The 23,765-nt window shown below is 40.8% G+C and overlaps 1 protein-coding gene across 4 annotated transcripts; it reads right to left on the bottom strand.

Moving 5' to 3' along the window:
• Window positions 1–3,255: 3,255 nt before the first annotated feature.
• On the bottom strand, window positions 3,256–23,376 carry fkbp15b (FKBP prolyl isomerase family member 15b). Of its 4 annotated transcripts, none has more exons than XM_069522832.1 (30): window positions 23,199–23,376; window positions 19,963–20,066; window positions 19,800–19,878; window positions 19,458–19,527; window positions 19,291–19,365; window positions 18,171–18,269; window positions 17,824–17,973; window positions 17,647–17,715; window positions 17,249–17,392; window positions 16,957–17,111; window positions 16,811–16,859; window positions 16,586–16,702; window positions 14,970–15,054; window positions 14,753–14,853; window positions 14,572–14,659; window positions 14,148–14,257; window positions 13,952–14,050; window positions 13,718–13,812; window positions 13,009–13,111; window positions 11,367–11,399; window positions 10,549–10,720; window positions 9,732–9,868; window positions 8,238–8,393; window positions 7,758–7,910; window positions 7,408–7,500; window positions 7,108–7,221; window positions 6,052–6,159; window positions 5,125–5,774; window positions 3,949–4,057; window positions 3,256–3,754 (listed from the first exon to the last, which is right to left on the bottom strand). In XM_069522832.1, the coding sequence occupies exons 1-30, from the start codon at window positions 23,246–23,248 to the stop codon at window positions 3,674–3,676; spliced, it is 3,648 nt and encodes a 1,215-aa protein (XP_069378933.1). In that variant the 5' UTR covers window positions 23,249–23,376; the 3' UTR covers window positions 3,256–3,673. The 4 variants fall into 4 exon arrangements, with proteins under 4 accessions (XP_069378933.1, XP_069378931.1, XP_069378934.1 ...); XM_069522830.1 differs by lacking the exon at window positions 23,199–23,376 and adding an exon at window positions 20,875–21,142; XM_069522833.1 differs by lacking the exon at window positions 11,367–11,399 and having other exon boundaries at window positions 23,199–23,375.
• Between the last annotated feature and the right edge of the window lie 389 nt (window positions 23,377–23,765).

Below are 23,765 nucleotides of genomic sequence, written 5' to 3'. Positions count from 1 at the left end.
AAATGAAGAATTCTTGTATGGTTGTATAGATCAAAAATAATTTATGACCGTAGTGTAGAAAAGACGTTATCATGACATCATTATAAAGTCATAAATCACATGGTGTAGTACTGCATTACTTCATGATCTACAGCTTCTATAGATCAACAAATCATTCATCATAATTCGGTATAAATGACATCATTATGAAATGGCACATCACACACATAGTAACGACATCGTCATCTGGCAAAGGTGTGAAGAGCCGAGCGAAGCTGAGGCAACCAGGGAGGACTGCGACCCGACTGTGACATCATGCTGCCGACCCCGGCAACAGACACATCAACAACACACACCTCTTCATGATGCTGACAGGCTGCCAGGGCCAATATGAGAACCTGCTCATTCCAGTCAGCACGTGAGAGCAGCCTGGGCCTGACCTGAGCATCTAGACTCAACATGTGTAATAATGTCCTCATCAGCAGCACTTATTTTTTTATTTCTTGTGTTTTTGTATTCATTAAGATCATTTTGCATAGAACGTTCTGTTTTATAAAATGTTATTTCAAGAAATAAATGAGAAAACTTCAGAAATGAAATGAATAAATCCGAAATAAAAGAACCAGAATAATGAGCTGAGTTTCTACATGTATTTAGATATGTTTTAAAATTGAGTTTTCCTCATATATTTAATCTGTATTTATTGGGTTTAGCACGTATCAGATCAGTTAACCTGCTGTCAACAATGTTCACATGAACCTCAGTGAAACAAAAGCGACACCAACTGTTCCACAGAAACAAAAACCGACCAGGAACCAGAAGCTTGTTCGTCAGACACCACTTATTTAAAGCTCACACAAAATGTTTCATGACAAACGTGTGCTCAAATATAGATGTAATTGACCATTTGCTGGTGAGTGGCTTATAAATGCTGGGTTCTGGACATATCATGTAACTATAAAAAATAAAGATCAGAGAAATAATAGAATAATAAAAGAATGAATCAACTGAATGTAATTTTGGCAAATGACAATTGTTTTATTTGAAAACGGATGTAAGGAACTTACACGACTGATTCATTTTGCCAGCTGGGTTGTTCTTTATGTTTTAGCTCTCTGTACACAGGATAACTTCATCAGTTGTGCTTCTGGTTTTGTGATCTTAGAATTAAGGAACAGAAATCAGTTTTCTTAACGATGGCTTCAAACTAATCTCTATGGGCAGACAGGCTTAGGGCCACTTTCAAAATAAGTTGTTCCGTACGAATGCAAGGAAGAGCCGATGTGAAGCATGAAACAAGGTTTAACCCTGATCCCTAAATCTGATAAAGATAAAAGAGTAGGAGCTCATTACAGACAATTCACATTGTTTAACTGGTTAGGATGTACTCTTACTGATGAGGATGAAGAAAGGTATTTTAACCTTTATTAATGAGACTCAAGCAGGACTATTGGAAGGAAGGTCAATTCACAATAACAACAATGTTTTACTTGATTATATGATACAAGGACACAAGTTATTTTATTTCTAACATTTTTTTAAACCAGTGGGAAAGCTGCGTTGCTTTGGATTTGTAGAGTTTTACTAAATGTAATTGCAATGCTGTGGAATTGAATCAATAGTTATAGCTGTAGCAAATGGCACTTGGCACAGGATTTGAGAGGGGAGCACATAAGAGGATGTGGTGCCTCAGTTATTTTCTATAATGGTTCCAGACCGATGTTTACCTGTCATCAAAAAGATCTTCCTAAGAGGTTAAACGTGAGAAGTAATTTTGCAGATGACACATTTATTTTTAACACTGAAAAGTGTCTTTTGACAATAAACTGACATCTTGTTTCTAAGAATCTTGAGATTGAGATCTAACGTTGATTTGAAGGTTTGGAACATTTATTTATCCACTGTGAATGAATCGCTCTGGAGCGACATGCAGAGCACAGACACAGTTCATTTGGTCCTTCTGTCATCAGCAGACATTAAGAGTTTATTCACTATACCTGCATAATCAAAACCCAATTTGATCAATGAGGATTGAGTTAAAATTCTGGAATCAATCACTTTAAGTAAATTATTTGAGATTATTAATTTTCTTAGTTGTATTTCCCTCTTTTTGTATTTGGTTTTAATCTTTTTAATTTTCTATTTTTGTGCCTTGTTTTTGTAAGTTTTCAATCAAACAATTTGCGATGCCATCAACTTAAAAGAACACAAACAGAAACAGCATGTATGTCTGAACAAGACGGAAGAACGTCAGGTCATGTTAATGCAGAGATTATCCTGTCCCACGCTCGTGGCAACATTAACTGCAGCTTCTCACTACCACAGAGCAAACATAGAAACAACAGAGCACCTGTTTTATTCTTGTGACACACTTATCCTCACACGGTCGGCTGAAAATAAACAGAGGTCACATCACATCTTCTCCTTCGCCTCGTCAGAAGTCAAAGAACAGGTATATTGAATTTCCTGTTTTTAGTATCATCATCTTAACAGAGCACTGCAGATGTCATTTCGCTAAATTTTCTTGAATCAAAATGTTCAAAGCCACCAAGTAAGAAACACTATATACATATGATTGAACGTGTTTTAGCTCTTAGTTTAATATTTACATTTAATGTATTATTTCAATGGCTACATCTAAAGTTTTTTATTGACGTTACATTGATCAACGTCAGAATCCTGTTTGTTTGGTTTGTATTTTCAACACCGTCTACTTGGTGACTGAAGGTTAAATGCCTTCTTTACCTGATCTCTCTACACTTTGTTGTATTGGACAGATTCAGCACTTAGTACACACGCTCTGGACTGAGGCTTCAGTGTTGTCCATACTGCAGCCAGTCTTAGTTTCAATTAAAATATCTTCTTAATGTACTTTTTACTACAAATACTTGGAGCTCACCTTTGTCTCAAATGAAACATCCCTTCAGGCCCTCAACTCTGAGCACCATGGTACTCCGCATGGTTGGGGCTACTGTTGCTTAGCAACAATGTAACTTTTCCTGGGTCTCGAGCACCCCCTGCTGGTCTTTGGCAGAAACCCCAAACACAAAAAGTACACCATATTTCACAAACCATTGAATTAGTTGAGCAATGAATGGCACTTTGTTTGACTGACATCATACTCCATGTGCAGTACATAAGGATAATTTAATTCACAAGCACAAGGCTTGATAAAAAAAAATAAAATCCCTGAAGTATCTCGGACTGAAAACTAAACAAAAACGATGAATTATCACAGAGAGAACTGATTGAACACGCACAACAAAACAGAAGACGAAAAGATAAATGCTATTTATTTTCTGGAAATCAATTTCAGGTTAGCAAAACCGTGTAAAAGTTCTACTCTTAAAGCAGCAAGCTAATGATTAAAACCATGATACAGTCTGATAAGAGGATTACTGCTGATTCAACAAACTCATCTGCTACAGTGCCATCTAAAGGTGTGGTATTAAATTGCATCACCAACAGATACGACGTAATTAATCGTGTTTTACAGACTTCTTATTCCAACCATAGCTGCAGCGTCAGACCGTGGTTGTGTTCGCCAGGATGCTGTGACAGAAGTGACAGCAGGTGCAGACGTCCACCCCACGTCCTCACTGCTCCTCCAGGCACAAACAGCAGGTCAACCACCCTGCGCCTGGTTCGTAGAGTCAGAAATGAAGATGCAAAATGTAATTATTCGGGTTCCATCTCAGTTGAGCCAGTCCAGATCGTCGTCTTCATCCTCCTCTTCACCAAACAGAGGGGTGGGTGGTGGACGGCCCTTCAAACTCTGGACATAAGCAAGATAAATAGAGAAATGAACGCCGTCCAAAATGTTGTCGATAGATGTTTTTTTTGAGGCGATAAAAAATATCCCTGACTGAGTTCACATGGAAGACAAAGGACAAGGGGGGAGCTGGGGGGTGAGGCAACTGAAGAATCAAATCTGAGAGCTTTGATTGAACTCTACAGATCCTCCCTTACCATCTCATCCTCCTCTTCCTCCTCGCTGGCTGCTGCGGGGGGTTTGACAGGAGCAGTGATCTGGAAAAATGGCTCCGTTCCATTTTCCTCACTAATTCCCTCAGCGAGGCTGAGAGAATAGCAGAGAAAGAGCGGAGGACGGGGGTCGCAAATACACGGTGAAGCAGAATGAGAAGAGGAACATGGGGATGAAGAAAGAAACCGGAGTTGAGAGACAGAGCGTTAGTTTACAGGAATACACATGTGTACATGAGAACAGATGTGGGGGGGGGGGGCACACACATACGTTACAGTTGTAATGTAGATAATAAAAGTTATTGGCCCTCAAGCTGGAATCTGACTGTGGCCAAACAGCATACATGTTATTTACTGGCTTCCTAATCACAGTCAATGTTTTCAGCTTCATCAGCTGCTGCTGCTGGTTTCAGCTCATCTCAGCAAAGTTTTTTCAGTTTTCAGATCTGGCAGTTGTTTGGTTTCTGCAGTGGGACGAAAACCATTTCCAAACGTTCTGAGTTGAACACACACTCGTGCAGAGTGTTGTGAAGTGTCAAACGTGGTTTGGAGTCAGTGTGTGATTGACTCTTTTAATCAGAGCTGATTACTGAGAGCCTCTCATCTATATATGAGGAGTATTCTAACTCTGCTCCTTCAAACCCCTGTACAGAAGAAAATCTAAAATCTGACTAATCAGGACAATAATGAATAATCTGGAGACTCATACTGATATAACATGAAACTGGAAGAGGCAATGTTCCTGTTTGTGTTCAAAAAGTTCAGTCGGAAAGTTTATAAAGTTAATGGAGCATTGCTCTTGGTGTATGTTTGGGAGACACCAATGATGCTAATGACAGATACAGGACTAATGAGATCATTCAGAATTCTGCTTTGATCAAATTAGAAAAAAAATATGAGAAAGAGTTCAGACCTGACTTCAGATTGCTGCTGCTGTTCTCTGATATCTGCTGTATTTCTGAGTTTCTGTGTTGCTATTGTTGTTTAATCATAGATTATATATATTCAGATATTATACAGGATGCTGCATCACCTTCATCCCACCAGATATTTTCCTGGAACCACTGGAGACCCGACTTTGTTCTGAGTGAATATTCATCCAGTTCTACTGACAGCTAAAATCAATCTGCAGTATTAGTAAGTGTTCATGTCACGACTCACCGTGAGCTGTTCTGAACTGTGTCTGGTGGTGGAGGTGGGTTGGCTGGGGGTCCAAAAGCTTTCTCAGGATCAGCATTGATTTCTCCTACGTGTTCTCTTTTGTCCATGTTCTCCTTGCCCACCTCACTGCTCTCTGCAGCTCTTTCCTGTCCATCGTCTGGAGCTGCACTCTGATCCGATCCATCATCTGCTGGTGCAGACTTGTTGGAGTCTCTGGACTCTGTTGGGCTTTCAGGCACAGGGTGTTCTCCCTGCTCCTGCTGTTCTTCACTCTCTGCTGCTGCTGCTGGATCCTGGCGTAACCCTTCACTGGATGAAACTGGATGGAGATCAGTGGCCTGTAATGTCTCAGACTGGCTTTGTGTCTTTGACTCAGTTAATGTCCCTGTCTCCTCCTGCGCTGATATGTCCTGATTCACCTGAGTCTCACCGACATGATGAGAATCCAACTCAGCCTCATGTTCTTCTTCTTCTTCCTTTTCGTCCTCTTTGACTTGTCTCTCTCCATTCACATGTACATTCTGATGAGGTTTCTCCTCTCTTTGTTTCACATCATCACTTGCTTCTTCCTCCTGTTCCTCTGTGTCCTCTTCCTTCTTAGGAAGGACAGAAGATCCTTGTGTGCCACTGAGCAGCTGTAGAGTTACATTCTAAGGAGAAGACCATATGATTGAAGATTTAATCTAAAGATGCTTAGCACAAATACTGTACTAAATCAAATGTCCATCAGTGAGGGTCAAAGAAGCTAAAATTAGCTGGTACACATTGTATGACTGACTCACTTTACACCATTAGTTATATGTGTATTGGAAAGAGAAACTTATTTCCATCCATAGATTGTCCACTTAGTAAATGTGTCCTTATTCAGATTTTCTGTCAACTTTCCAGACTGTTTAGGTATTTGTTTGTTTAATAAACTTAACCTACCTTGATGGTGGTGACAATCACCCCCAGCACAGCCTGGCCAGAGTAAGATTCACTGAGGTCAAACTCCCCTCGCAGAGAATGAAACACTCCGTTCATCACACGCTTCACCTGCAGACACACACAGATGGCCTTACTTTCCTCTATTGCTCAGAAATGGCACATTAACGGAACAAAAATCGATATAAGTCAATTATCACACTTCAGTACAGTTGCACCACAGCTCTGAGCTGTAGTAGGCAGAAGTTGTCAAGTAATAATGTGAATGATCGTAGCTTATGCGTCTTTCACACTGTTGCACAGTGCAAAACACTGGCACACTGAGGTAAACCGAAATGTTCCTGCGATCCACTGTGGTATTTTCCTCTACTGCACTGGTGTGTTATCTTTGTGACTCAACGTGCACTGTGTTCACAAGAAGGGCACTTAGCAGTCTTTGTGCAAAGAATTAGTCTTTTGTTCCATAATATTCTAGTCACTTACAATTTCAAACATGCTGCATGACATGTGATCATGTGTAGACAAAGGTTGTGTTGTGATCATGTGTGTGAGACAAACAGAATAATGTTGACCGTACTTCCCAGACAACAATAGGATTCCTCTGAAGCTGTGCATCGTGATGGAGTCCCACTGTGTGGGATTTAGGAGGCTCTATAGACAGACATGAAATATAACATCCATACTGATGTTTTCATGACTGCATAACCACCTGAAATTAAGAGTCATCGTGTTTTCATAAACTTAGAATGAGCTCTTTATGTTTACACCATGTTGTACCACCACGTTTCTACAGTAACCCAGAAGAAACAAACCAAACACTGGCTCTTGATTGGCCTTTTCATAAATTCATGTTAGGGGCTGACCACAAAAATCAGTGACAACACACGAACTGTGATCTGTGCCCCACTGACAGGTAAATTAAAAAAAAACTTTGCTCATTCTGCAACTTAGTGAAACAGTGACAGAATGATGGTAAATGGGGAAAATATTACAGTTCTGCAATTCACTGTTTGTTTTTGTGCATTAGTGTGTGTGTGTGCGTCATGTGTGACTCCTCACCTCTGTTGCAGTGTCTCCTGAACTCTCCTGCTCTGCCAGTCTCTTCTCCAGTTCAGCCATTTTATTTTCAAGCTTCGCCCTTACAGCTCCTGCTTGCTGCTCCAAGGCTGTGTACTTAAAGACAGAACATACAGTGGGTGTTTTTGTGTGTGTCTAGACGTGGATGTTTTCCTACACAATGAATAACAACTGCGTATGTAAAAACACAATGTCTTGCAAAAGTCCAGTGACATCATTGCCTGGCAATGATAATCATTTAATTTATTTAGAGGGATCCGCTAATGAGTCATCCATTCTTACTTTTTCCTGAAGGGCCTGCAGCTCTTCAGACTGCCCGTGGTGCTGGAGCAAAATCTGCTCTTCCGAATCCCTTGACTGCTTCAGAAGTGTAAACTATTGAGAGCAAGACAGGTCAGAAACAAGGTAATAAGTAAGTATTCCCATTAATCACACAATTTAACCAACTTTAACTAAAAGCTGCAAAAACATATTTAATTGAAATTGTCCATTACAGGAAAAACCTGGAACCCATTCCAGTTGACATTGGGCAAGAGGTGAGGTAGAACTGAACAATGCAACTAATAGTTTCATATTGTAAATGCAGACAATGGTTACGACAAAACAAGTTTCATCACGACTCGCTTGCGTACCTTTTCCTGTAGCTGGGTTAACTTGTCCTGCAGAGCATCTCTCTGCTCTGTAAGTTCAGCCAGATCTCTCCTGTGCTGCTCTTTAACAGATGCCAGCATCTGCTCATACTTCCCCTTCCAGTCCTCCTCAAGCTCTGCCTGCAGCTGAGACAACTGCAAAACATACAGGAAGCGTGCCATTAGTGGTCTGATGTAGGGGTGGGAATCCCAGGGTAACTCAGGATATGGTACATGGCCATCGATAACGATAATATCACGGTCCAGCTATTCTGTGATAATTAATATATTGAAAGACAATCATATAATGATACATCATATCTGTCTAAGGATTTGTGTTTTCATTCATTGTGATCTGGTGTCAGTTTCACAGACACAAACTGAGATGAAACAATGTAAAAAAAAAAAAAAAGGACACAAAATCTTATCTTAGTAGTAGACATTACTATTCATGTTCCTACGGATCCTATCATTGAATGTTACCTGCTCAGATGCAGCATTGTCAGTGCTGATCCTGGCCTTGCGAAGTTGAGCTCGGAGGTTGTCTAGCTCCTGCTGGCTGCTCTTGCGGAGCTCCTCCACCTCCTCGTCCTGGCGCTGACGCTCGGCCTGCCACTTCTTCTTCCTTTCCAAAAGTGTCTTAAAAGGACATAAACAGACATTTAGATTATACATGACAACTACTTTACACCTCTGCACAGATGTTCTATGTGGTTTAAGTCTGGGCTTTGTCTGGGACACTCATAGACAGTCAGAAACTTGTCCTGAAGACACCCCGTGTTGACCAAGTTGTTTGCTTCAACCTCCAAGAGGAAATGGTTTTAAATGCGGTGACCACAGATAATTACTCTCTCTACTTATTCTGCCTGACTGACTCCTCTCTAGTTTTGTGTTCTGCTAGTGTCATTGTCACTACAGGTATTATGAGGCGGTATTTGCAGCCCAATCAGGTTGCACAGGTAGTCCAGCTCCTCCAGGAAGGTACATCCATGGAGGAGCTGGTAGCAAGAAGGTTTGTGGTGTCCTCTAGCACAATCTCAAGAGCATGGAGGAGAAACCAGGAGACCGGCCGTTACACGAGGTGAGCTGGACAGGGCATTAACCCAGTAGCAGGACCAGTATCTGTAAGGAGGAACAGGAGGAGCACTGCCAGAGCCCTACAAAATGAACTCAAGCATGTTTACTGGTGTGCATGTTCCTGACCAAACTGTCAGAAACAGACTCCATGAGGGTGGCATGAGGGCCTGACGTCCTCTAGTGGGACCTGTACTCACAGCATACTTCTGCCCTGTTCTCATCACACTGAAAAACACAGGGCAGGCATAAAAGAGTAACATCATCCAGCATGACTGGTCTGGCGGTTGGTCAGTGATAGTCTGGGGAGGCATATCCTTGGAGGGCCGCACAGACAACGGTACCCTGACCGCTGTTAGGTACTGGGATGAAATCCTCAGAGCGATTGTCAGACCTTACGCTGGTGCAGTGGGCCCTGTGCTCCTCCTGGTTCAGGTCAATGCCCAGTTTTTGCCCTCAGTGTGTAGACAGATCCTGAATGATGAAGGCATCGATGCCATTGATCGGCCCTCACGTTCCACCGACCAAATCCAATTGACAACACATCTATAGTATATCCAATTAATTCAGTTTGTCACAAGTAGACTCCAGTCAAATGCTAAACATGGCTCAGAAAAATGAATAACAAATGAGCACAGTTTAGGGTCAGTATAACTTTTCAGATCTGACTTTTTTATTATTTTCAATAAAATTGGAAGTTTTTCTAAAAGCATGTTTTCACTTTGTGTTTAAGGATCAATACGTTTTGATTGATTGAAGAAACAGCAATTTTGCGCTTACAGTTAAATGTACCACAATGAAGAGGGTATAAAGGGATATTCCATGATGAATTGCTGTAATATAAATAACCTCAGAATAGGGTCCTTTGAATTAAAGAGGGACATAAACAAAAAGTGAACTTACTCGTTCTAGACCTTCTTTATCTGTCCTGAGGTCCTGCAGCTCCTCCTCCATGTTGTTGACCCTCAGCTCTGTCTCTTTGCGTCTTTGCCTCTCTGAGCGGTACTGGGCCTGTGCACTCTCTGCTGTCTCCTTCAGCTCTGAATCACATAAACATTGCTTTGTTGCATAACATTATTTCTTCACAAAATCCTTGGCCTTTTACCCACGATGCTGTTCTTTGTGCAAAGAGCTACCTTGATTTGATTGTTGATGATTGGACATAAGCAAGTATTGTATCTACTATTAAAGTCTTCTTATGCTTGTTAAAACAGGTATCAATCATAATCTGTTACTTAGATCATGACCAAGAAATCTCATGATGAGCCACATACCTGAACAAATTTTCCTTAAAGGCATCAACAGAAAAATGCTGATATGATCAAACAATCAATCCCACAAACACAAATAAAGCACAACATTTGGATTAATCTGCTGCTGAAAAATAGTCCCAACAAATTGTTACACACCTCCCCCTCCTCCTGTGTAAGTAACGTTTGCCAAAAACTGACCAGCCGTTTTAGGAAACTACTGAGCTGTTTCAAAAAGGAACTGGATTGTTTTAACTTGCTAAGACATTGTATATCAGGATTTGCTGTCCAACACATTTCATACACTAAAATCTTCATAAAAGGACAGTTGCATTAGTTTTAGTTTGATGTACCTAATAACCTGGAAAATTAGTGCAGAGATTGAATTGGAGACGTGGCAAAATACTTTTTTCAATTGAACCATCATTTTTTTATATTAATGATAATAACAATAATAATAACAGACAAACCTTCCAGTTGTGTTTCAAGGGCAGTGATGCGCTGACACTGGCTCTCACTGTCCAGCAGCACTGAGCTCAGTTTACTCTGCAGCTCCACAGCCTTCTGCTGGTGAGATGAAGCTTCCAGCTGCAGCTGAGACAGCCGGGCCGTGGCCGAAGCCAGATCTTCCGTCAGACGAACCTGATGGGGACACAGGAGGACGCGGGGGGTGAGAGGAGGAGATATACCAGTGGCTAAAGTAAAGCCCAGAGCACAAACAGACAGTGTAGCAAAACATTGAGAGCCTGGATGAGTGGTTACTGGTGACAGTGATTTGATCAGCATGACCCTGTGGAAGAAAAACAGAGTAATGGCAGATGGGAAAGGAGATGGACACAAAAAAGAAGAGGAGATTTTGTTAAAATGCTAATGAATTGTGAAGACATTATTCCGGTGAAAGCAGTTAGACCTGGGTCAAATAGTAGTTGCACATGATTCTTGGTATTTCGAGAAGCATGTTTGGATCTGGGTGGTAATCTGTGTGGACAAGATTATCAGATCAGTGGTTTGGTCCCAGAATTGCAAAGTGAATGTGAAATGATTGCAGAGAATGTAAACCTACTGGCAGTCAGAGGAAGTGTCATGTGACTTGTGGACTGGCCATTACTCAAGGACTATGTTTTGCTCCATGCCAATAAATCATTGCAAAACTATTTTGGTCACCAAGAGCGTGTTTTTCTTCCTGAGTAAACCTTCGGAGCAGTTACATCATTCCAATTTGTATCTCACTTTGCAAATACTGTGTGACCCTGGTCTGGTAGCAGTACACAGAGGAAAACAGGCTCACCTGGCCAGAGCCCAGGTCCTGAGGCAGTGCAGGCTGAGAAGAGAGAGTAGTAAATGCTAGATTTTCCTTAGCGGTACAAATAACCAGGCAGAGAGCAATTGGCAAAGATGAGAGTACTTAGTATTAGTATCAGATTCTTGTTGAGAACAGACATCATATACTTTAGAAAATACCAAACCAATCTCCCCTCAGAGTCAAAAATATCACATATCAGTGTATTTCTGAAGTGAACATTTGAATGTGTAGAATAGAATATAAAGGAGGAGGTGCTCTTGAGGTAGTCATCCAAATTTATCAATGATTTATCATTGATTTAGTTTTGCAAATCAACAAATTAGGCTGTAATTCTTCAGTCTTTTTTGATCATTATCACCAAATTTGATCATTCCTGTCAGTGGTAAAAGGTGGAAAAAAGAGATAAGAAACCTGTTGTGGACACACGGAAATATATCTTAGTTTGTCTTTGCTTTGTTTTCACATCTCTAACCACTTCCCATCATGCCCAGTATATGGATTTGTAGCCTGCGTTGCCCTACACAGCCTTTTAAGACCCCAGGCAGAGGCTACATCCCATAAACGCACACAGGCAATGATTAGGCCCTACACTGAGGGTCTGGGGGATACTTAGGGAAGGACATGGTGCAGCCTCCAACACAGGCCAGGATTATACCTTTTCCTGATTAAACACCCCTCCTACCATACAACAGCTTATACCCTCTACATTCACTTTACATCTGTTTCTTTGGTTTCAGCTCAGAACTTTATCAGGAATACCTGTACACCTGCTTACTCATGTAATTATCCAGCCAATTAGCCAATCATGTGTCAGCAGATCAGTGTTAAACATTCTACAGATACAGCTTCAGTTAATGTTCACATCGAACATCAGAGTGACGACAGCATGTGACTTTAAATGTGAAATGATTGTTGGTTTGAATGTTTCAGAAACTGTTTCTACAGTCTCTAGAGTTTTTACTCAGAATGGAACCAATAACAAAAACATCCGGTGAGCAGCAGCTCAGTGTTGATGAGCGAGGTCAGAGGAGAATGGTCAGACCTGTTGGAGTTAACAGAAGGCTACAGTAACTCAGGTAATCGCTCTTTACAACTGTGGTGAGCCGAAAAACATGTAGGAATGAACGTATCAAACCTTGAGGTGGATGATCTACAAGAGCGGAGACCACGTCAGGTCCCACTCCTGTCAGCCAATAACAGAAATGTAGTGTGATGATGTGGGGGATGTTGTCTTGACACACTTTGTTCTCTTAATCCCTTACCAATCAAACATGGCTCTATTTAAGGACTGTTAGTGACCCTGTTCATCATCATGGGCACAGTCTACCGTCTTCTAATGGTTACTTCCTGCAGGATCATACTCCATGTCACTGTTTGGAAACTACCTCAAACATACAGCAAAAACTCAGTGACAGGATGAATCCTCTGATGTGTGTGGTAAACAAATTTACAGTTTGAAGGCACAAGCACAACACTATAGGTATGTGATGATGTGGGTCCATCACAAAGTCTCATCCTCTGATAAACCGTGCACCTAAAGACAGTATCATCATTCTTACACTATAACACACAAGCCATCAGAAATATTAGTTCTTCCCTTTTTTAAGCACTGGAGCCAAACACTCACCTTGTCTTGCTCAGCCTGAAGTAGTCTGGCCTGGTTGTTTTCACTGGACGACTTAAGGGAGTCGTTTCTCTGCTCCAGCAGAAGGTTACTCTGCTCCATGAATCTGGACAAGCACAGTGTTTCCACATTATATTAACCTCACACACACTGAGACTGAAACCTTTCCTCAAAGCTTCTTTAAGCTACGTGAGTCAGTGTGGTCTGTTGGAGCAAATCACTGTATGACACTGTCAAGGAGATACTGACAAATCAAATCTTTTACAATACAAGATCAGATATTAGCCGGCAAAAATCACATTAAGTACACAAAGATAAAATTGGTATTGTTACCTTCGCCAAGCAGGCTATGTTTTGAGCTAAGTATGTCTCACTGTTAGTTCGCAGGATTACAGGGGGCTGATATTTATACTCATTTTAAATCTATTTCTGAGTGCACAATTTGCTGCAAATCTAAATAAATAGTACTAGTGAATTTAAGAGTGATTTCATAGGGGACTGTTGAGTGCCCTTCTAGTTTTAATCCACTGATTTCAGTTGAATTCAGTTCAATGTATGAGAAAATGTGTGTCTAAGAAAAAAGGCATTTTTGAATTCGATCATTATTTTAACCAAACATGAGAGAAAGATAATTCACATCTATTCATGATGAAGTGAAACAATGATGTTCTGGTCAACAACAAATGTGACCATATGTCATTTTCTGACTCACCTCTGGTTCTGGTTAATGAGCTCCCCAATCTTTCGATTTTGCTCTTCAATGCGAGAGCTTTTGTCAAAGACTTCCTTTTTTAAACATTCATTCTCCTAAAGACAAAATAAGAGTTTTCAGATTGATTTGAATAAAAAGGCCCAAGATGTAACAATCAATGTTAGTTTTATAAAAGAGCTGATGAAAACACTAAAGTAGGAAAGTCACATGATGCAGTATTTTGCAGGTGTGTACCTGCACAATTCTTTGGATGTTGTGCATGATCATGGAGGTTTCCATCGACATACTAGACACACCCATGGGGACACTCCCCTGCCTTTGAAGGTCATCTATCTGTTAAAGTTAAATGAGACAAGAACCATGTGTATGTGCCTCCTGTTAAAAGTTCATCTTCAACATATTCCTGTACATGTGCATTTTGTTTTTTCACCTTTGAGGCCAGTTGATCTACTTTATCTGCCACTTTTCCAACAGATAGCCGGATTTCTGTGTTGTGTTGTCGCGCCTCAGTCATCAAGAAGGAAGTCACATCACTGGAGCCTGGAGTAAACAACATATTCCTGACTGTAATGTGGCTGAAACATTAGACTGTTTTTGAAGATGTTCCCCAAAGCTGAAGTCAAATCATATTGATCGCCCTCTGGTGGCTGCCTGCGGTAAAGCTGATAAAGCTTGCCCCTTCCATGTTTGTATCTGGAATATTTTTGCTTTATTTTCATCCAACGGGGAGAGATGCATTATCCATCTTTATATATTAACTACTTTAGTAGCTCTATACAAATATTTGTGTCACAGACCCAACACTCTTGGTTTGAACACAAAGGCTTCCTTGTAATTGAAATGAATGCTCTTACCTGTATATGGGACACTCTGTGCAGGGTAGACCTGACCAAAAGGCTGCAGCTGCGACGGAGCCATAGAGGTCTGACTGTAGGAGTAAGGCTACGAAACAACATGGTGCACTGATATTACCAGGTTTGATATTTTTGTTTTATGTCAAAACTGATGCTAGTAAGAAATGTGGTGAGAACTCACCTGGAAGGCATGGTTGCTGCCTGGCATCCCAAGCTGCGGGGCAACAGCGGTCATAACAGGAAGTAAGGTAGACGGTGGAGCTGTGTGAGGATGAGGATGTACTGGAGGGGAAAAGAATTTAGATAACGTAGAAAGAAACATGCTGTACACCATCATAAGAAATGTTTCCTTTGTAATCCAGGATGAATGCATATATGAGGAATTAGAAGAAACTAACCATGTGCTGAATCTGGAGCAGCAGTGGAGATCTGCACTGGAGATGAAGTTAAAGGCTCATCCTTCACTCTACTGCCACTGGTGTCCTGGAAATCAACGCATAGTGGCAGAAACTTAGCAACACACCAGATGTGACAGATCTTTCAGTAATTTTTTGTCTATCCTGTCTGATAAATGACAAAATGTGTGAACTGAATTTTCAATCTTGTAAAAAATCAGGAGAAACATATTCATACTTTAAAATATAGTGCTATTTTGTTCTGATGCTGCTGAGAAAAATTGTAAGATATAGTAGAAGCCATGGTTATTCTACCTACTGGCTCACTGTTGAAGTTTACTAATGCTTGGATAGATCAGAGCCTATGTTTTTTCCAAGAATAACAAGTGAAAATATCTGCCGGCAAATAGATTGTTGTTGACTGTACTGAAACTGTTTGTCCACTAATAGGTGGCTGTGGCTGATTAGGACCGCTGTGGTAGAGCGGTCATCCTCCAACCAGAAGGTCGGCAGTTTGATCCCCAGTCTTCCCCATCTGCATGCCGATGGGCAAGATGCTGAACCCTGAATTGCCACACAACAGGTGCTGCTAATAGATGCACTGTATGAATGTGTGTGTGTGAATGGGTGAATGGCAAACTGTACTGTAAAGCGATTTGAAAAACCAAACCATTTAGATTACCACTTTGACAAATATCATTATTAACTATGATAATCAATTCATAGTAATAAATAATACAAATATCATAGAATTAGAAGTTGACCATTCAGCAGAAGTTGTTGCATTTCTCTATTATATCATTTGAATGCCTTTTAGTTTTAGGGTAGACTTGAATAATATTATAATATTTTGTCATATTTTTTATGTTTAATATATAACTGAACTGATAAACAGAGTTTCTTAGTAAAGTGAGTAAAGTAAATACCTTTATGTAACACAATCCTTTTGTAGCTTTTCACTTCACCACAACGAAAATTCAAACTTATTTAAGTTTGAAAGTGACCCTTTCATGTGGCATTATACAGACACTCTTTTGGGTGAGGGCCAAAACTGATCCAGTGATTCTTCACATGATGCAGCTGATGGGCTCAGCTGACTTTTGCTATGATGAAGGATTAATTAAGACCCATGAAAAGACCCAAACAAGCAGTAATCTCTTAACACTTTCTCTGGCTCTCAGCCCAAAACCTATTGGTTCCTAATGGGGAGCTCAAGTGGATCACAAATGTGTGGTTTTAGTTTTTAAAAGTCCAGTGTGTAAGATTTAGGCAAAATGGAACTATTGCAGATAATTTAATGTAAATTAATGTTTTCACTAGTTCATTTCATCTAAATTATATGAATTGTAGTTTTCTTTAGTCCAGAAAAGGCCCTTTATATTTAAATACTTTATATTTACATTGAGGGGACCCTCTATATGGAGGCCGCCATGTTTTTTACATTAAACTAAACACCTTTTGAGTATATATGACAACTGAAGCTACCACAGGTTCTTTATCATGTTTGGAAGGGGAGGGTGAGGTGTGAGGTGTTCCGCTGCAACATGCAACTTCAACACTAGATTCCACACACTGTACCTTTAAAGGCTAGATAATTCCATAAAGATCAACATTCCCACCTCAAGCTCAGAGTCACTGGATTCAGGCTGGCTGGCCACTCCTGTCAGAAAGGGCAACATGGGCTGACCCATCTTTGCCATGCGAGAAATCAGCTTGGCTTTAGTAGCATCTGGATTCTGAAGTTTAAAAAGAAAATGACACAAAACAGCTGTGAAATAACTGCATACAATTATTTTTAAAAAACGCTTAATTGAGAGGGAAAGAAAAGCAGTGATGGTGCTTACTGCCAGCTGTTCACTGAGAGAGTTTGACTTTGCACGAAGAAGTGGCTCCCTGAAAGAAAAAAAACAAATAACAGGAAAAAGTCAGAGACAAACCAGGCTACGTGTTAAAAGTTAAGGGAAATGCTGTTAGCGATTGCCTAGCTCACCCTGGTCTGCCTGGGCCTGAGACAGTCATCTGTACTGCAGACTCTGGGGTCAGACTCTCCACACTGGGAGCCGGGGAAGGAGCAGGAGACGGAGCAGCAGAGTCTCTGGAGCTGGCACTGGCCCGATCAGAGCCACTGTCCTTGGAAAACTTCACCTAAAGCACAAAACAAGAACAAGATACTTCACTTCACCATGATTTATGTGACATCAGACTCATCTGGGACGTTAGAGAAGGTTAACAACTAGAGCAGACAATGGAAGGAAGTAAAGAAGTTGCTCAGTGGATGTTACCCGCCGAAGTTCTGCTTCAAAAATAAGAGTGCTGTTAGCCGGGATGCAGTTGGGGACTCCTTTGGATCCGTAAGCAAGGTCTGGTGGGATGACAATGAGACGACGGCCTGCCTTCTTCATCCCCAGCATCCCTTCCTCCCAGCCCTGCTCACACAGAGGACAGGCAGAGCGATAAAGAGCAAATAACATGATAATATAATATGATGGTGATGAACATGATGAGGCCAGGAGAGTTCATTTAAAAACCCTGCGTTGAACTAATTATTAAAAAGGTAAATAAATAAACATCATAAATTGATATTAAATATATTAATATGCAACAGAAGAAAATAAATCATTAAGAATATTTTCATTTTAAAAATGTGTTTTTCTTTTTCAGTACGTGCATTCTGACTCACTTTGATGACTTTTCCAGCTCCAATTTTCAGTCGGAGCAGCTTGTCTTTGTTCTGGTTGGAGTCAAACATCTAAAATGATATTTGAAAAATGGTTAAATGAGCTTCATGTCAAGAAAATTCAAAGGAAATGGAGACAAAATAATTGCAATTGATTCTACAAAGGTGAAGCTGTTTGACCTGTCCAATGGTATGGTTCTGCAGGAGCCAGCCTGTGTACACCACCTCCAGAGAGTCTCCATTCTCCACCCCCTGGCCCTCCCCAAGACTCAGATCCTGAACCACCACAGCATCTAAAGTGGCTGCACTGTTCGCTTTTGCTAAGCATACCTGATGAACAAAAAGGAAAAGGAATTCATCACAATTGGTGAGACGTTGAATCCTGAGTATATTGGACTGATGAAGGGGTTTTAAGGATCAATCCTGAAACTTGTGGACCTTGTTCTATCGACACATACAGCTTTGCTTAGTTACTCACTCTGTTAGTCAAATAAAAACAGCTGTAGCTCTGCTCCTGTGTCACTCACCTCTTTGCAGAAGTCTGATGAAGCTTTCTCTGATTCAAACATCAGGGACCAGTTCTGCCTCTGGTCATCATAAAAAGTGCAATAATTGTTTGGTTGTACCTGCAGAAGCAAAAGAACGTTATTCTCTGGAGGAGAAATCTGTTGTGCCATTACCTTTCATTTTTTGTTTCTGTTGCTGTGTTCACCACCAAATAATCACAGGACCACAAGGACAGCCTAATACTGAGGCTACAGTGTGATATGATCACATCAGTTTTTATTAGGGCAGTCACCTACAGAAGAAACCCTGGACTGGTGTAGATGTAAGCTGCTCCACAAACGTCTTTTTTCCATTTCATGGAGTCAGGATATCCACCCTGATGTAATACTGACTTTTCCCAATGGAAACTAAAATGTAATAAGGTTCATGGATCTATGGCAGCCTCAGATAACTCACTCCCTTAAACTTGAACATACATATAATAGAGAGATGGGGTATAAATGTGTATGATAGGACATAAAGAATCCCTGTCCCCAAACCTGTTTGATTTTGAGTGTTGCCTTCTATACTGGAGCTGAGCCTCAAAAAGTAAAATTAATTTATAGACCACTTAATATTTTAATTTGAAATCAGTGGATAGAGCCCAGTTGTCACAGAGACAGCTCAGTTGTCATTATCTGATTAAAATACAGAGTTTTATCTGCATTGTCTCCTGCTGATGAAGACACAGTTGTTCCTGTATAAGTCAGGGAGCGTTATATTATATCCCGCTCATTTGCCTCTTGCTTTTTTAGGATTTCATTTTAATTCACAGAGTATAATAAATATCAAAAATATAATAATCTGTGATAAAATATTGGTAATTATTTGTTAATTATCAGTGGTTCTCACAGTGTACTGTATGAAAGTGTACGACATTGAAATCATCTGTCAGTGCAACATTACAAAGGTGATTAAGACCTATTTAAAAACATGTACACAAACTTAGGACTTTGCTCAGTGTTGACGCATTTTCAGACTTACAAATGATCCAAATGTACTTAATTAAACTTCCTAACTATCTGAAAGACTAATTGGCAAATCATATTACTTTGATGCATCACATTATGTGTTTGTCCACATGTACTCAACTCCACTCACCGTGAAAACAAAGCCCATGTGAATCTTGGCAGCAGTCACTTGTTTCTGTTGGCTCAAGTACAGAAGCAGTTTGTACTGTAGAAAAGAAAGGATGAGGAGTATTATTCACAAAACTCCAAAGTCAAACCAGTAATCTCAAACAAGTGACCAGTTAGAAAAGCTCCAACCTCTTTTGTCGTGTGGTTGCCCAGTGCAGCTGCTCCCAGCTTTCCCTGCTTCACATACTGTCCGTTAATACTGTGCAAGAGAAAAATGGCAGAAAACCTTTTGACTTGCACGTAACAAAGATGATTCGTTGACTTGATCATAAGATGATTTGGCAGCTTGTGACTTGATTTCTAGAAATAACCATCATGTTATTTAGCTTTGTATAAAAAGATCATGAATGGGGAGTGAATATTTGCAGTCAATAGATTTTTGACATTTAAAAAACATGACAAAAGATGAAAAAAAAAAACTTCAATAAACATCAGAAAAGACTTTCAAATAATAAAAAACAGGGTGCTCACTATCTGAAGGCTTGGACAGCTGTGGCGAACAACACTGCTGGAGCTCCAGACGGTGGAGCTACTTTCTGGGAGGCTGGCCCTATGAACAGACAGAAATATTCACCGTACATCCTCAATCGTTGTAAAAACTTTATTCACTATTGTCTGTTTGTGATGATCCTACCTTGAGTGGAGCTCTTCCTGGGCTGTTTGGGAGCTGTATATTGAAATGACTCGTTCCCCTGACTGGCCTCCAGGTCTAGACCAAACAGGGAGGCCAACTTAGCCCTGCAAATAGAAGAAGCGACAGTAAAGATCATCTGTGTTTATATCTGCAATTTTATGATCTAGTGTATGATCTACTGAATGGTTACACTCAGAATAAAAATGTCCCGCCCTGAGGTGAAATTTGTGACCTCTGAAACAGCACTGACTCTTGAGTCAGGCTTGTTCCAAAACACCAGGTTAAAGCTGCTCATAAAGACCATTCATCCGCAATTTTTCAGCAGTTCCTGTATCTGCCTGCCACAAAAACTGCAGAACTAACACCTAGCACTTGTTTAGATTATTCATTAACTGGTCAGTTCTTTTTTTATTGTGACTAAATAATGAATCATTTAGTCTATAAAGATGTCGAAATGTCATTTTCTTTTAAAGGGTCATCGCAATTTTCCACAAAGATGATGTGTTCAAATTGTGGAGCCTGCCCAGCATAATGCAGCTACATGATATGCCACGACACAACTGAGCAAACTCCATATACTGAAGAAAACAATCAACTGGTTCATAGAACATGCAATAAGATTTTTTTTTTTGTCAAACTACAGAAGGCAAAAGTGAACTTGCATACTTATTATTTATGTCACTTACACTGATCTAGAAAACTAAAGGAGAAAATCTGCACACTTGAGGAACAATGCTTTTTCTTGAAAAATATATGAAAAGTGAATCTAATAAATATCTACATGTTCAGCTCCAACAAGCGCACTGCATGCTGTAACACTGTCGCAACATTCAAGACGAGACCAACATTTCGGAGTTTTTCTGTTTTCCAAACAAGACGGGTTGAAAAACTGCCCAGCTGCCTCGTACTGACCCCTGGAACTCCTTCCACTGGTAATCACTGGCATCTCCTAGGAATGACATGTTGAAAGCCTTGAGGCCCTCATCTCCAATGGTAAGGAAATGGGATGAGGTGGAGCTATCAGTTGGCATGTGTTAGTCAAAATCCTTATAATAATCGTTCCACGCTCCTGACCTGGGCCACCCCTGATCTCTCGTCCCCTCAGTGCAGTCACACCAACACGGTAGATTCAACAGCATAGCAGAAGAAACCGAGGAGCTCCGACTTAGTGTCCGGTCTCCGCTGAGCAGAGATGAGCTGTGGCGGAGGCCTTCACCTACCTCGTCTAACAAGCAGCATGTGAGAGGAATTAGCCGCTAGACCACTCCTCTCTCCCTACACTGGTTGCTTAGTCCCCCAGCTCACAAACACAGCACTGCTATCACACAATCCCACACAGAAAAAGTACAAGTCTCACAATGTGGCAGAGCTGTAACAGAATAGCTCTAAGTGAACATTATGTATCTGTATCGTGATATAAAGATCACAGTTTGAAAAGAGCTGTAACTGAGATGGAAACTCTGATACAAACGTCCAAAACCCCGATACAGGATGACAGAATCATGATAACACAACTGCAACATGCTGCAGCCTGTTGAGCTCACATTAATGTAACACGAGGCTTTTTACACTTCACAATTAACACTATGAAAAATATACATTTGCATGTGGTGTCAGAACAACCGCATGAGTCAGAATATCAACTCTGAGAGTCTGTAAAAATGTTGGGACACGAGTTCCCGACCTGCTGACATCTTCAATTATAATCGAATTTAATAATCAGCTCTAAATAATATGTAACTTGTAAAATGATATTTTTTTGTTTTTTGAATACCATCTCCCACAAGCACCTAACACCATTAGCAGACATTATACAGACATTTTTATTATTAATGTGCATACATTTTAAATGCCTGTCACGCCTTTTTCATTGCTCTTCATGATTATGCATATGTTGGAAAGAGGTGTGAGTGTGGTTAACACATTTTGTTAACAGCATCCGTTTTTTTTTCCACTTTCCAATTTCAAAGCACACGAGAACGCCAAAGTTGGAATAATGACTTCACAGCTCAGGGAAATTAGGCTTCCTGAGGAGCATGTGAATGCACAGTTAATAACGAAATTATTACTCTGGTTAAAGTTAGGGCAAGATGTGTACTCACACAGTACACCTATTTTATTCTCATGTGTCTTGGTCCCATTACAATCAAGTGATCACAACTGCAATAGAAGTCTGACTAGTTTAATTAGACCGAGGTGAAGAATAACCCTGAGACCTTCAAGTCATCACTGTGGGAAAAAAAAAAAACCTCCTTCCCCCAAACAAACGGAACTGAACAACGCGCGACACATTAACTTGAAATGCAGTTTCCTTTGACAACATCTAGGGAAACTGCATTTCAGATCCATAACAAAATACACATAAACCTTTACACGTAAGAAAGAAAATCCCTTAAGGGAGCGTTTTATTTTCTGTCTTTCTTTCTGAGGCAGCTTTGAGCACATGGAGTCCGCTCTGTATTCCCAGAAGAGGAACTTTATAATAGGTGTAATGAGGTCAGTCTCTGCATGACAGGAAGTTAGTGAAGTGGCTCAAACATTGGAATATGAAATCAAACCTGTCAGACAGTCTAAGAAGCCTCATTCATAAAAACCAGAGTGAGTGGAAGCATGTGATCAGGGGACCAGAGATGTGGTGGGTATGAGTCCAGTGTGTAATTATGTCTAATATAATCAGCCGCTGTTTGGTTTTTCACAGACCTCATCTTGTTAAAACACATTTGTCCCCACAGCCATCTCGACAGGAAACAACAAACCCAGAAGTTGCTGCTGATGAGATAAACGAAGCTTCTGTTCAGGTGCAGAACCTGGATGTTTACCTACTGTTCCTGTCAAGTTGGCTGCAGGTGGAGAACACTTACTCTGACATGTCATCAGTCCTGGAATTAGAAATGAGCTTTTAACTATATTCGTATCTCCTGCAGGACACTGGGGGGGAATTAATAACTCCATCAGTCTGAAGTGAGTCACAAGAATCACAGACACAACAAAGACACGTCAAAAACATCTACTGGATCATTTCTTGCAGAGAAGTGTAAGCTGGATTAAACGGGCTCGGCTTTCACTCTGAACCCTTACTACATACGGAGGGAGTCGCCATCATGTTTTACATTTAGATATAAAGTGAAATGTGGCCCATACACGAGCCAAGCTAACCCTGGCTAAATGATGCAAGCTAGTTAGCCCACAGGCTAACAGAATTAGCATGGTGGGTGAAACCAAAGAAACAAGCTCACCCTCCCGACGGAGACAAGAAGTCTCCCTCTTCGTCGTCTCCACCGAACATCCTCCCTCACGTCCAGCGCCTGCTCTTCTTCAACAGAACCACAGCGCGAGTGAATTAGCTGTTTTCCTCTGAGCAGCTTGTTGAACTGTCACTTCCTGCTTGTGGTGGGATCAGCTGACTTTCCACCTGATCCGAGGGTAGCTTACCTCCGGCTGCCGCCGGGGGGCGCCAAAGACTATTACAGTCTACAAGTCGATCCCTTCAACCCTGACCCCTGACCTCACACACGAGCTGGGAGGAGGAGGAGAGTGAAGAGTGAATCATATTCTAATGGAAGAAAACAGAAGATGGAATGAAATAAGTTTGGTTTGCACGATAAGTAAGAGGAAGCTCAATTCACAACTCTACACAAACTGTGGTTGTGTCCGAAATCACCCACTCATTCACAAACCCCTGCATTGGGACGTCTGTGTAGACTAATTTTAGTTAAGGGGCCACACACTGCCCACTTTGACTTCAAGGGGGCCAGACCAGTAAAATCATAGCACAATAACGCAAACATAACGACAATATTTCT

Source organism: Paralichthys olivaceus, chromosome 4 (genome assembly GCF_024713975.1).
Source record: "Paralichthys olivaceus isolate ysfri-2021 chromosome 4, ASM2471397v2, whole genome shotgun sequence".
Taxonomy (NCBI): domain Eukaryota; kingdom Metazoa; phylum Chordata; class Actinopteri; order Pleuronectiformes; family Paralichthyidae; genus Paralichthys; species Paralichthys olivaceus.
This window is presented reverse-complemented; position numbering and strand designations above follow the sequence as displayed.

Bases quoted from the DNA above. Each gene is read 5' to 3' on its own strand.
- fkbp15b (XM_069522830.1), bottom strand. From the start codon at position 20,993: ATGCCAACTGATAGCTCCACCTCATCCCATTTCCTTACCATTGGAGAT. The intron at 5,775-6,051 runs GTAGGTTAAGTT...TCTTCTCCTTAG, and splicing joins TGATTGTCACCACCATCAAG to AATGTAACTCTACAGCTGCT. The intron at 4,058-5,124 runs GTGAGTCGTGAC...CTATTCTCTCAG, and splicing joins ACAGTTCAGAACAGCTCACG to CCTCGCTGAGGGAATTAGTG.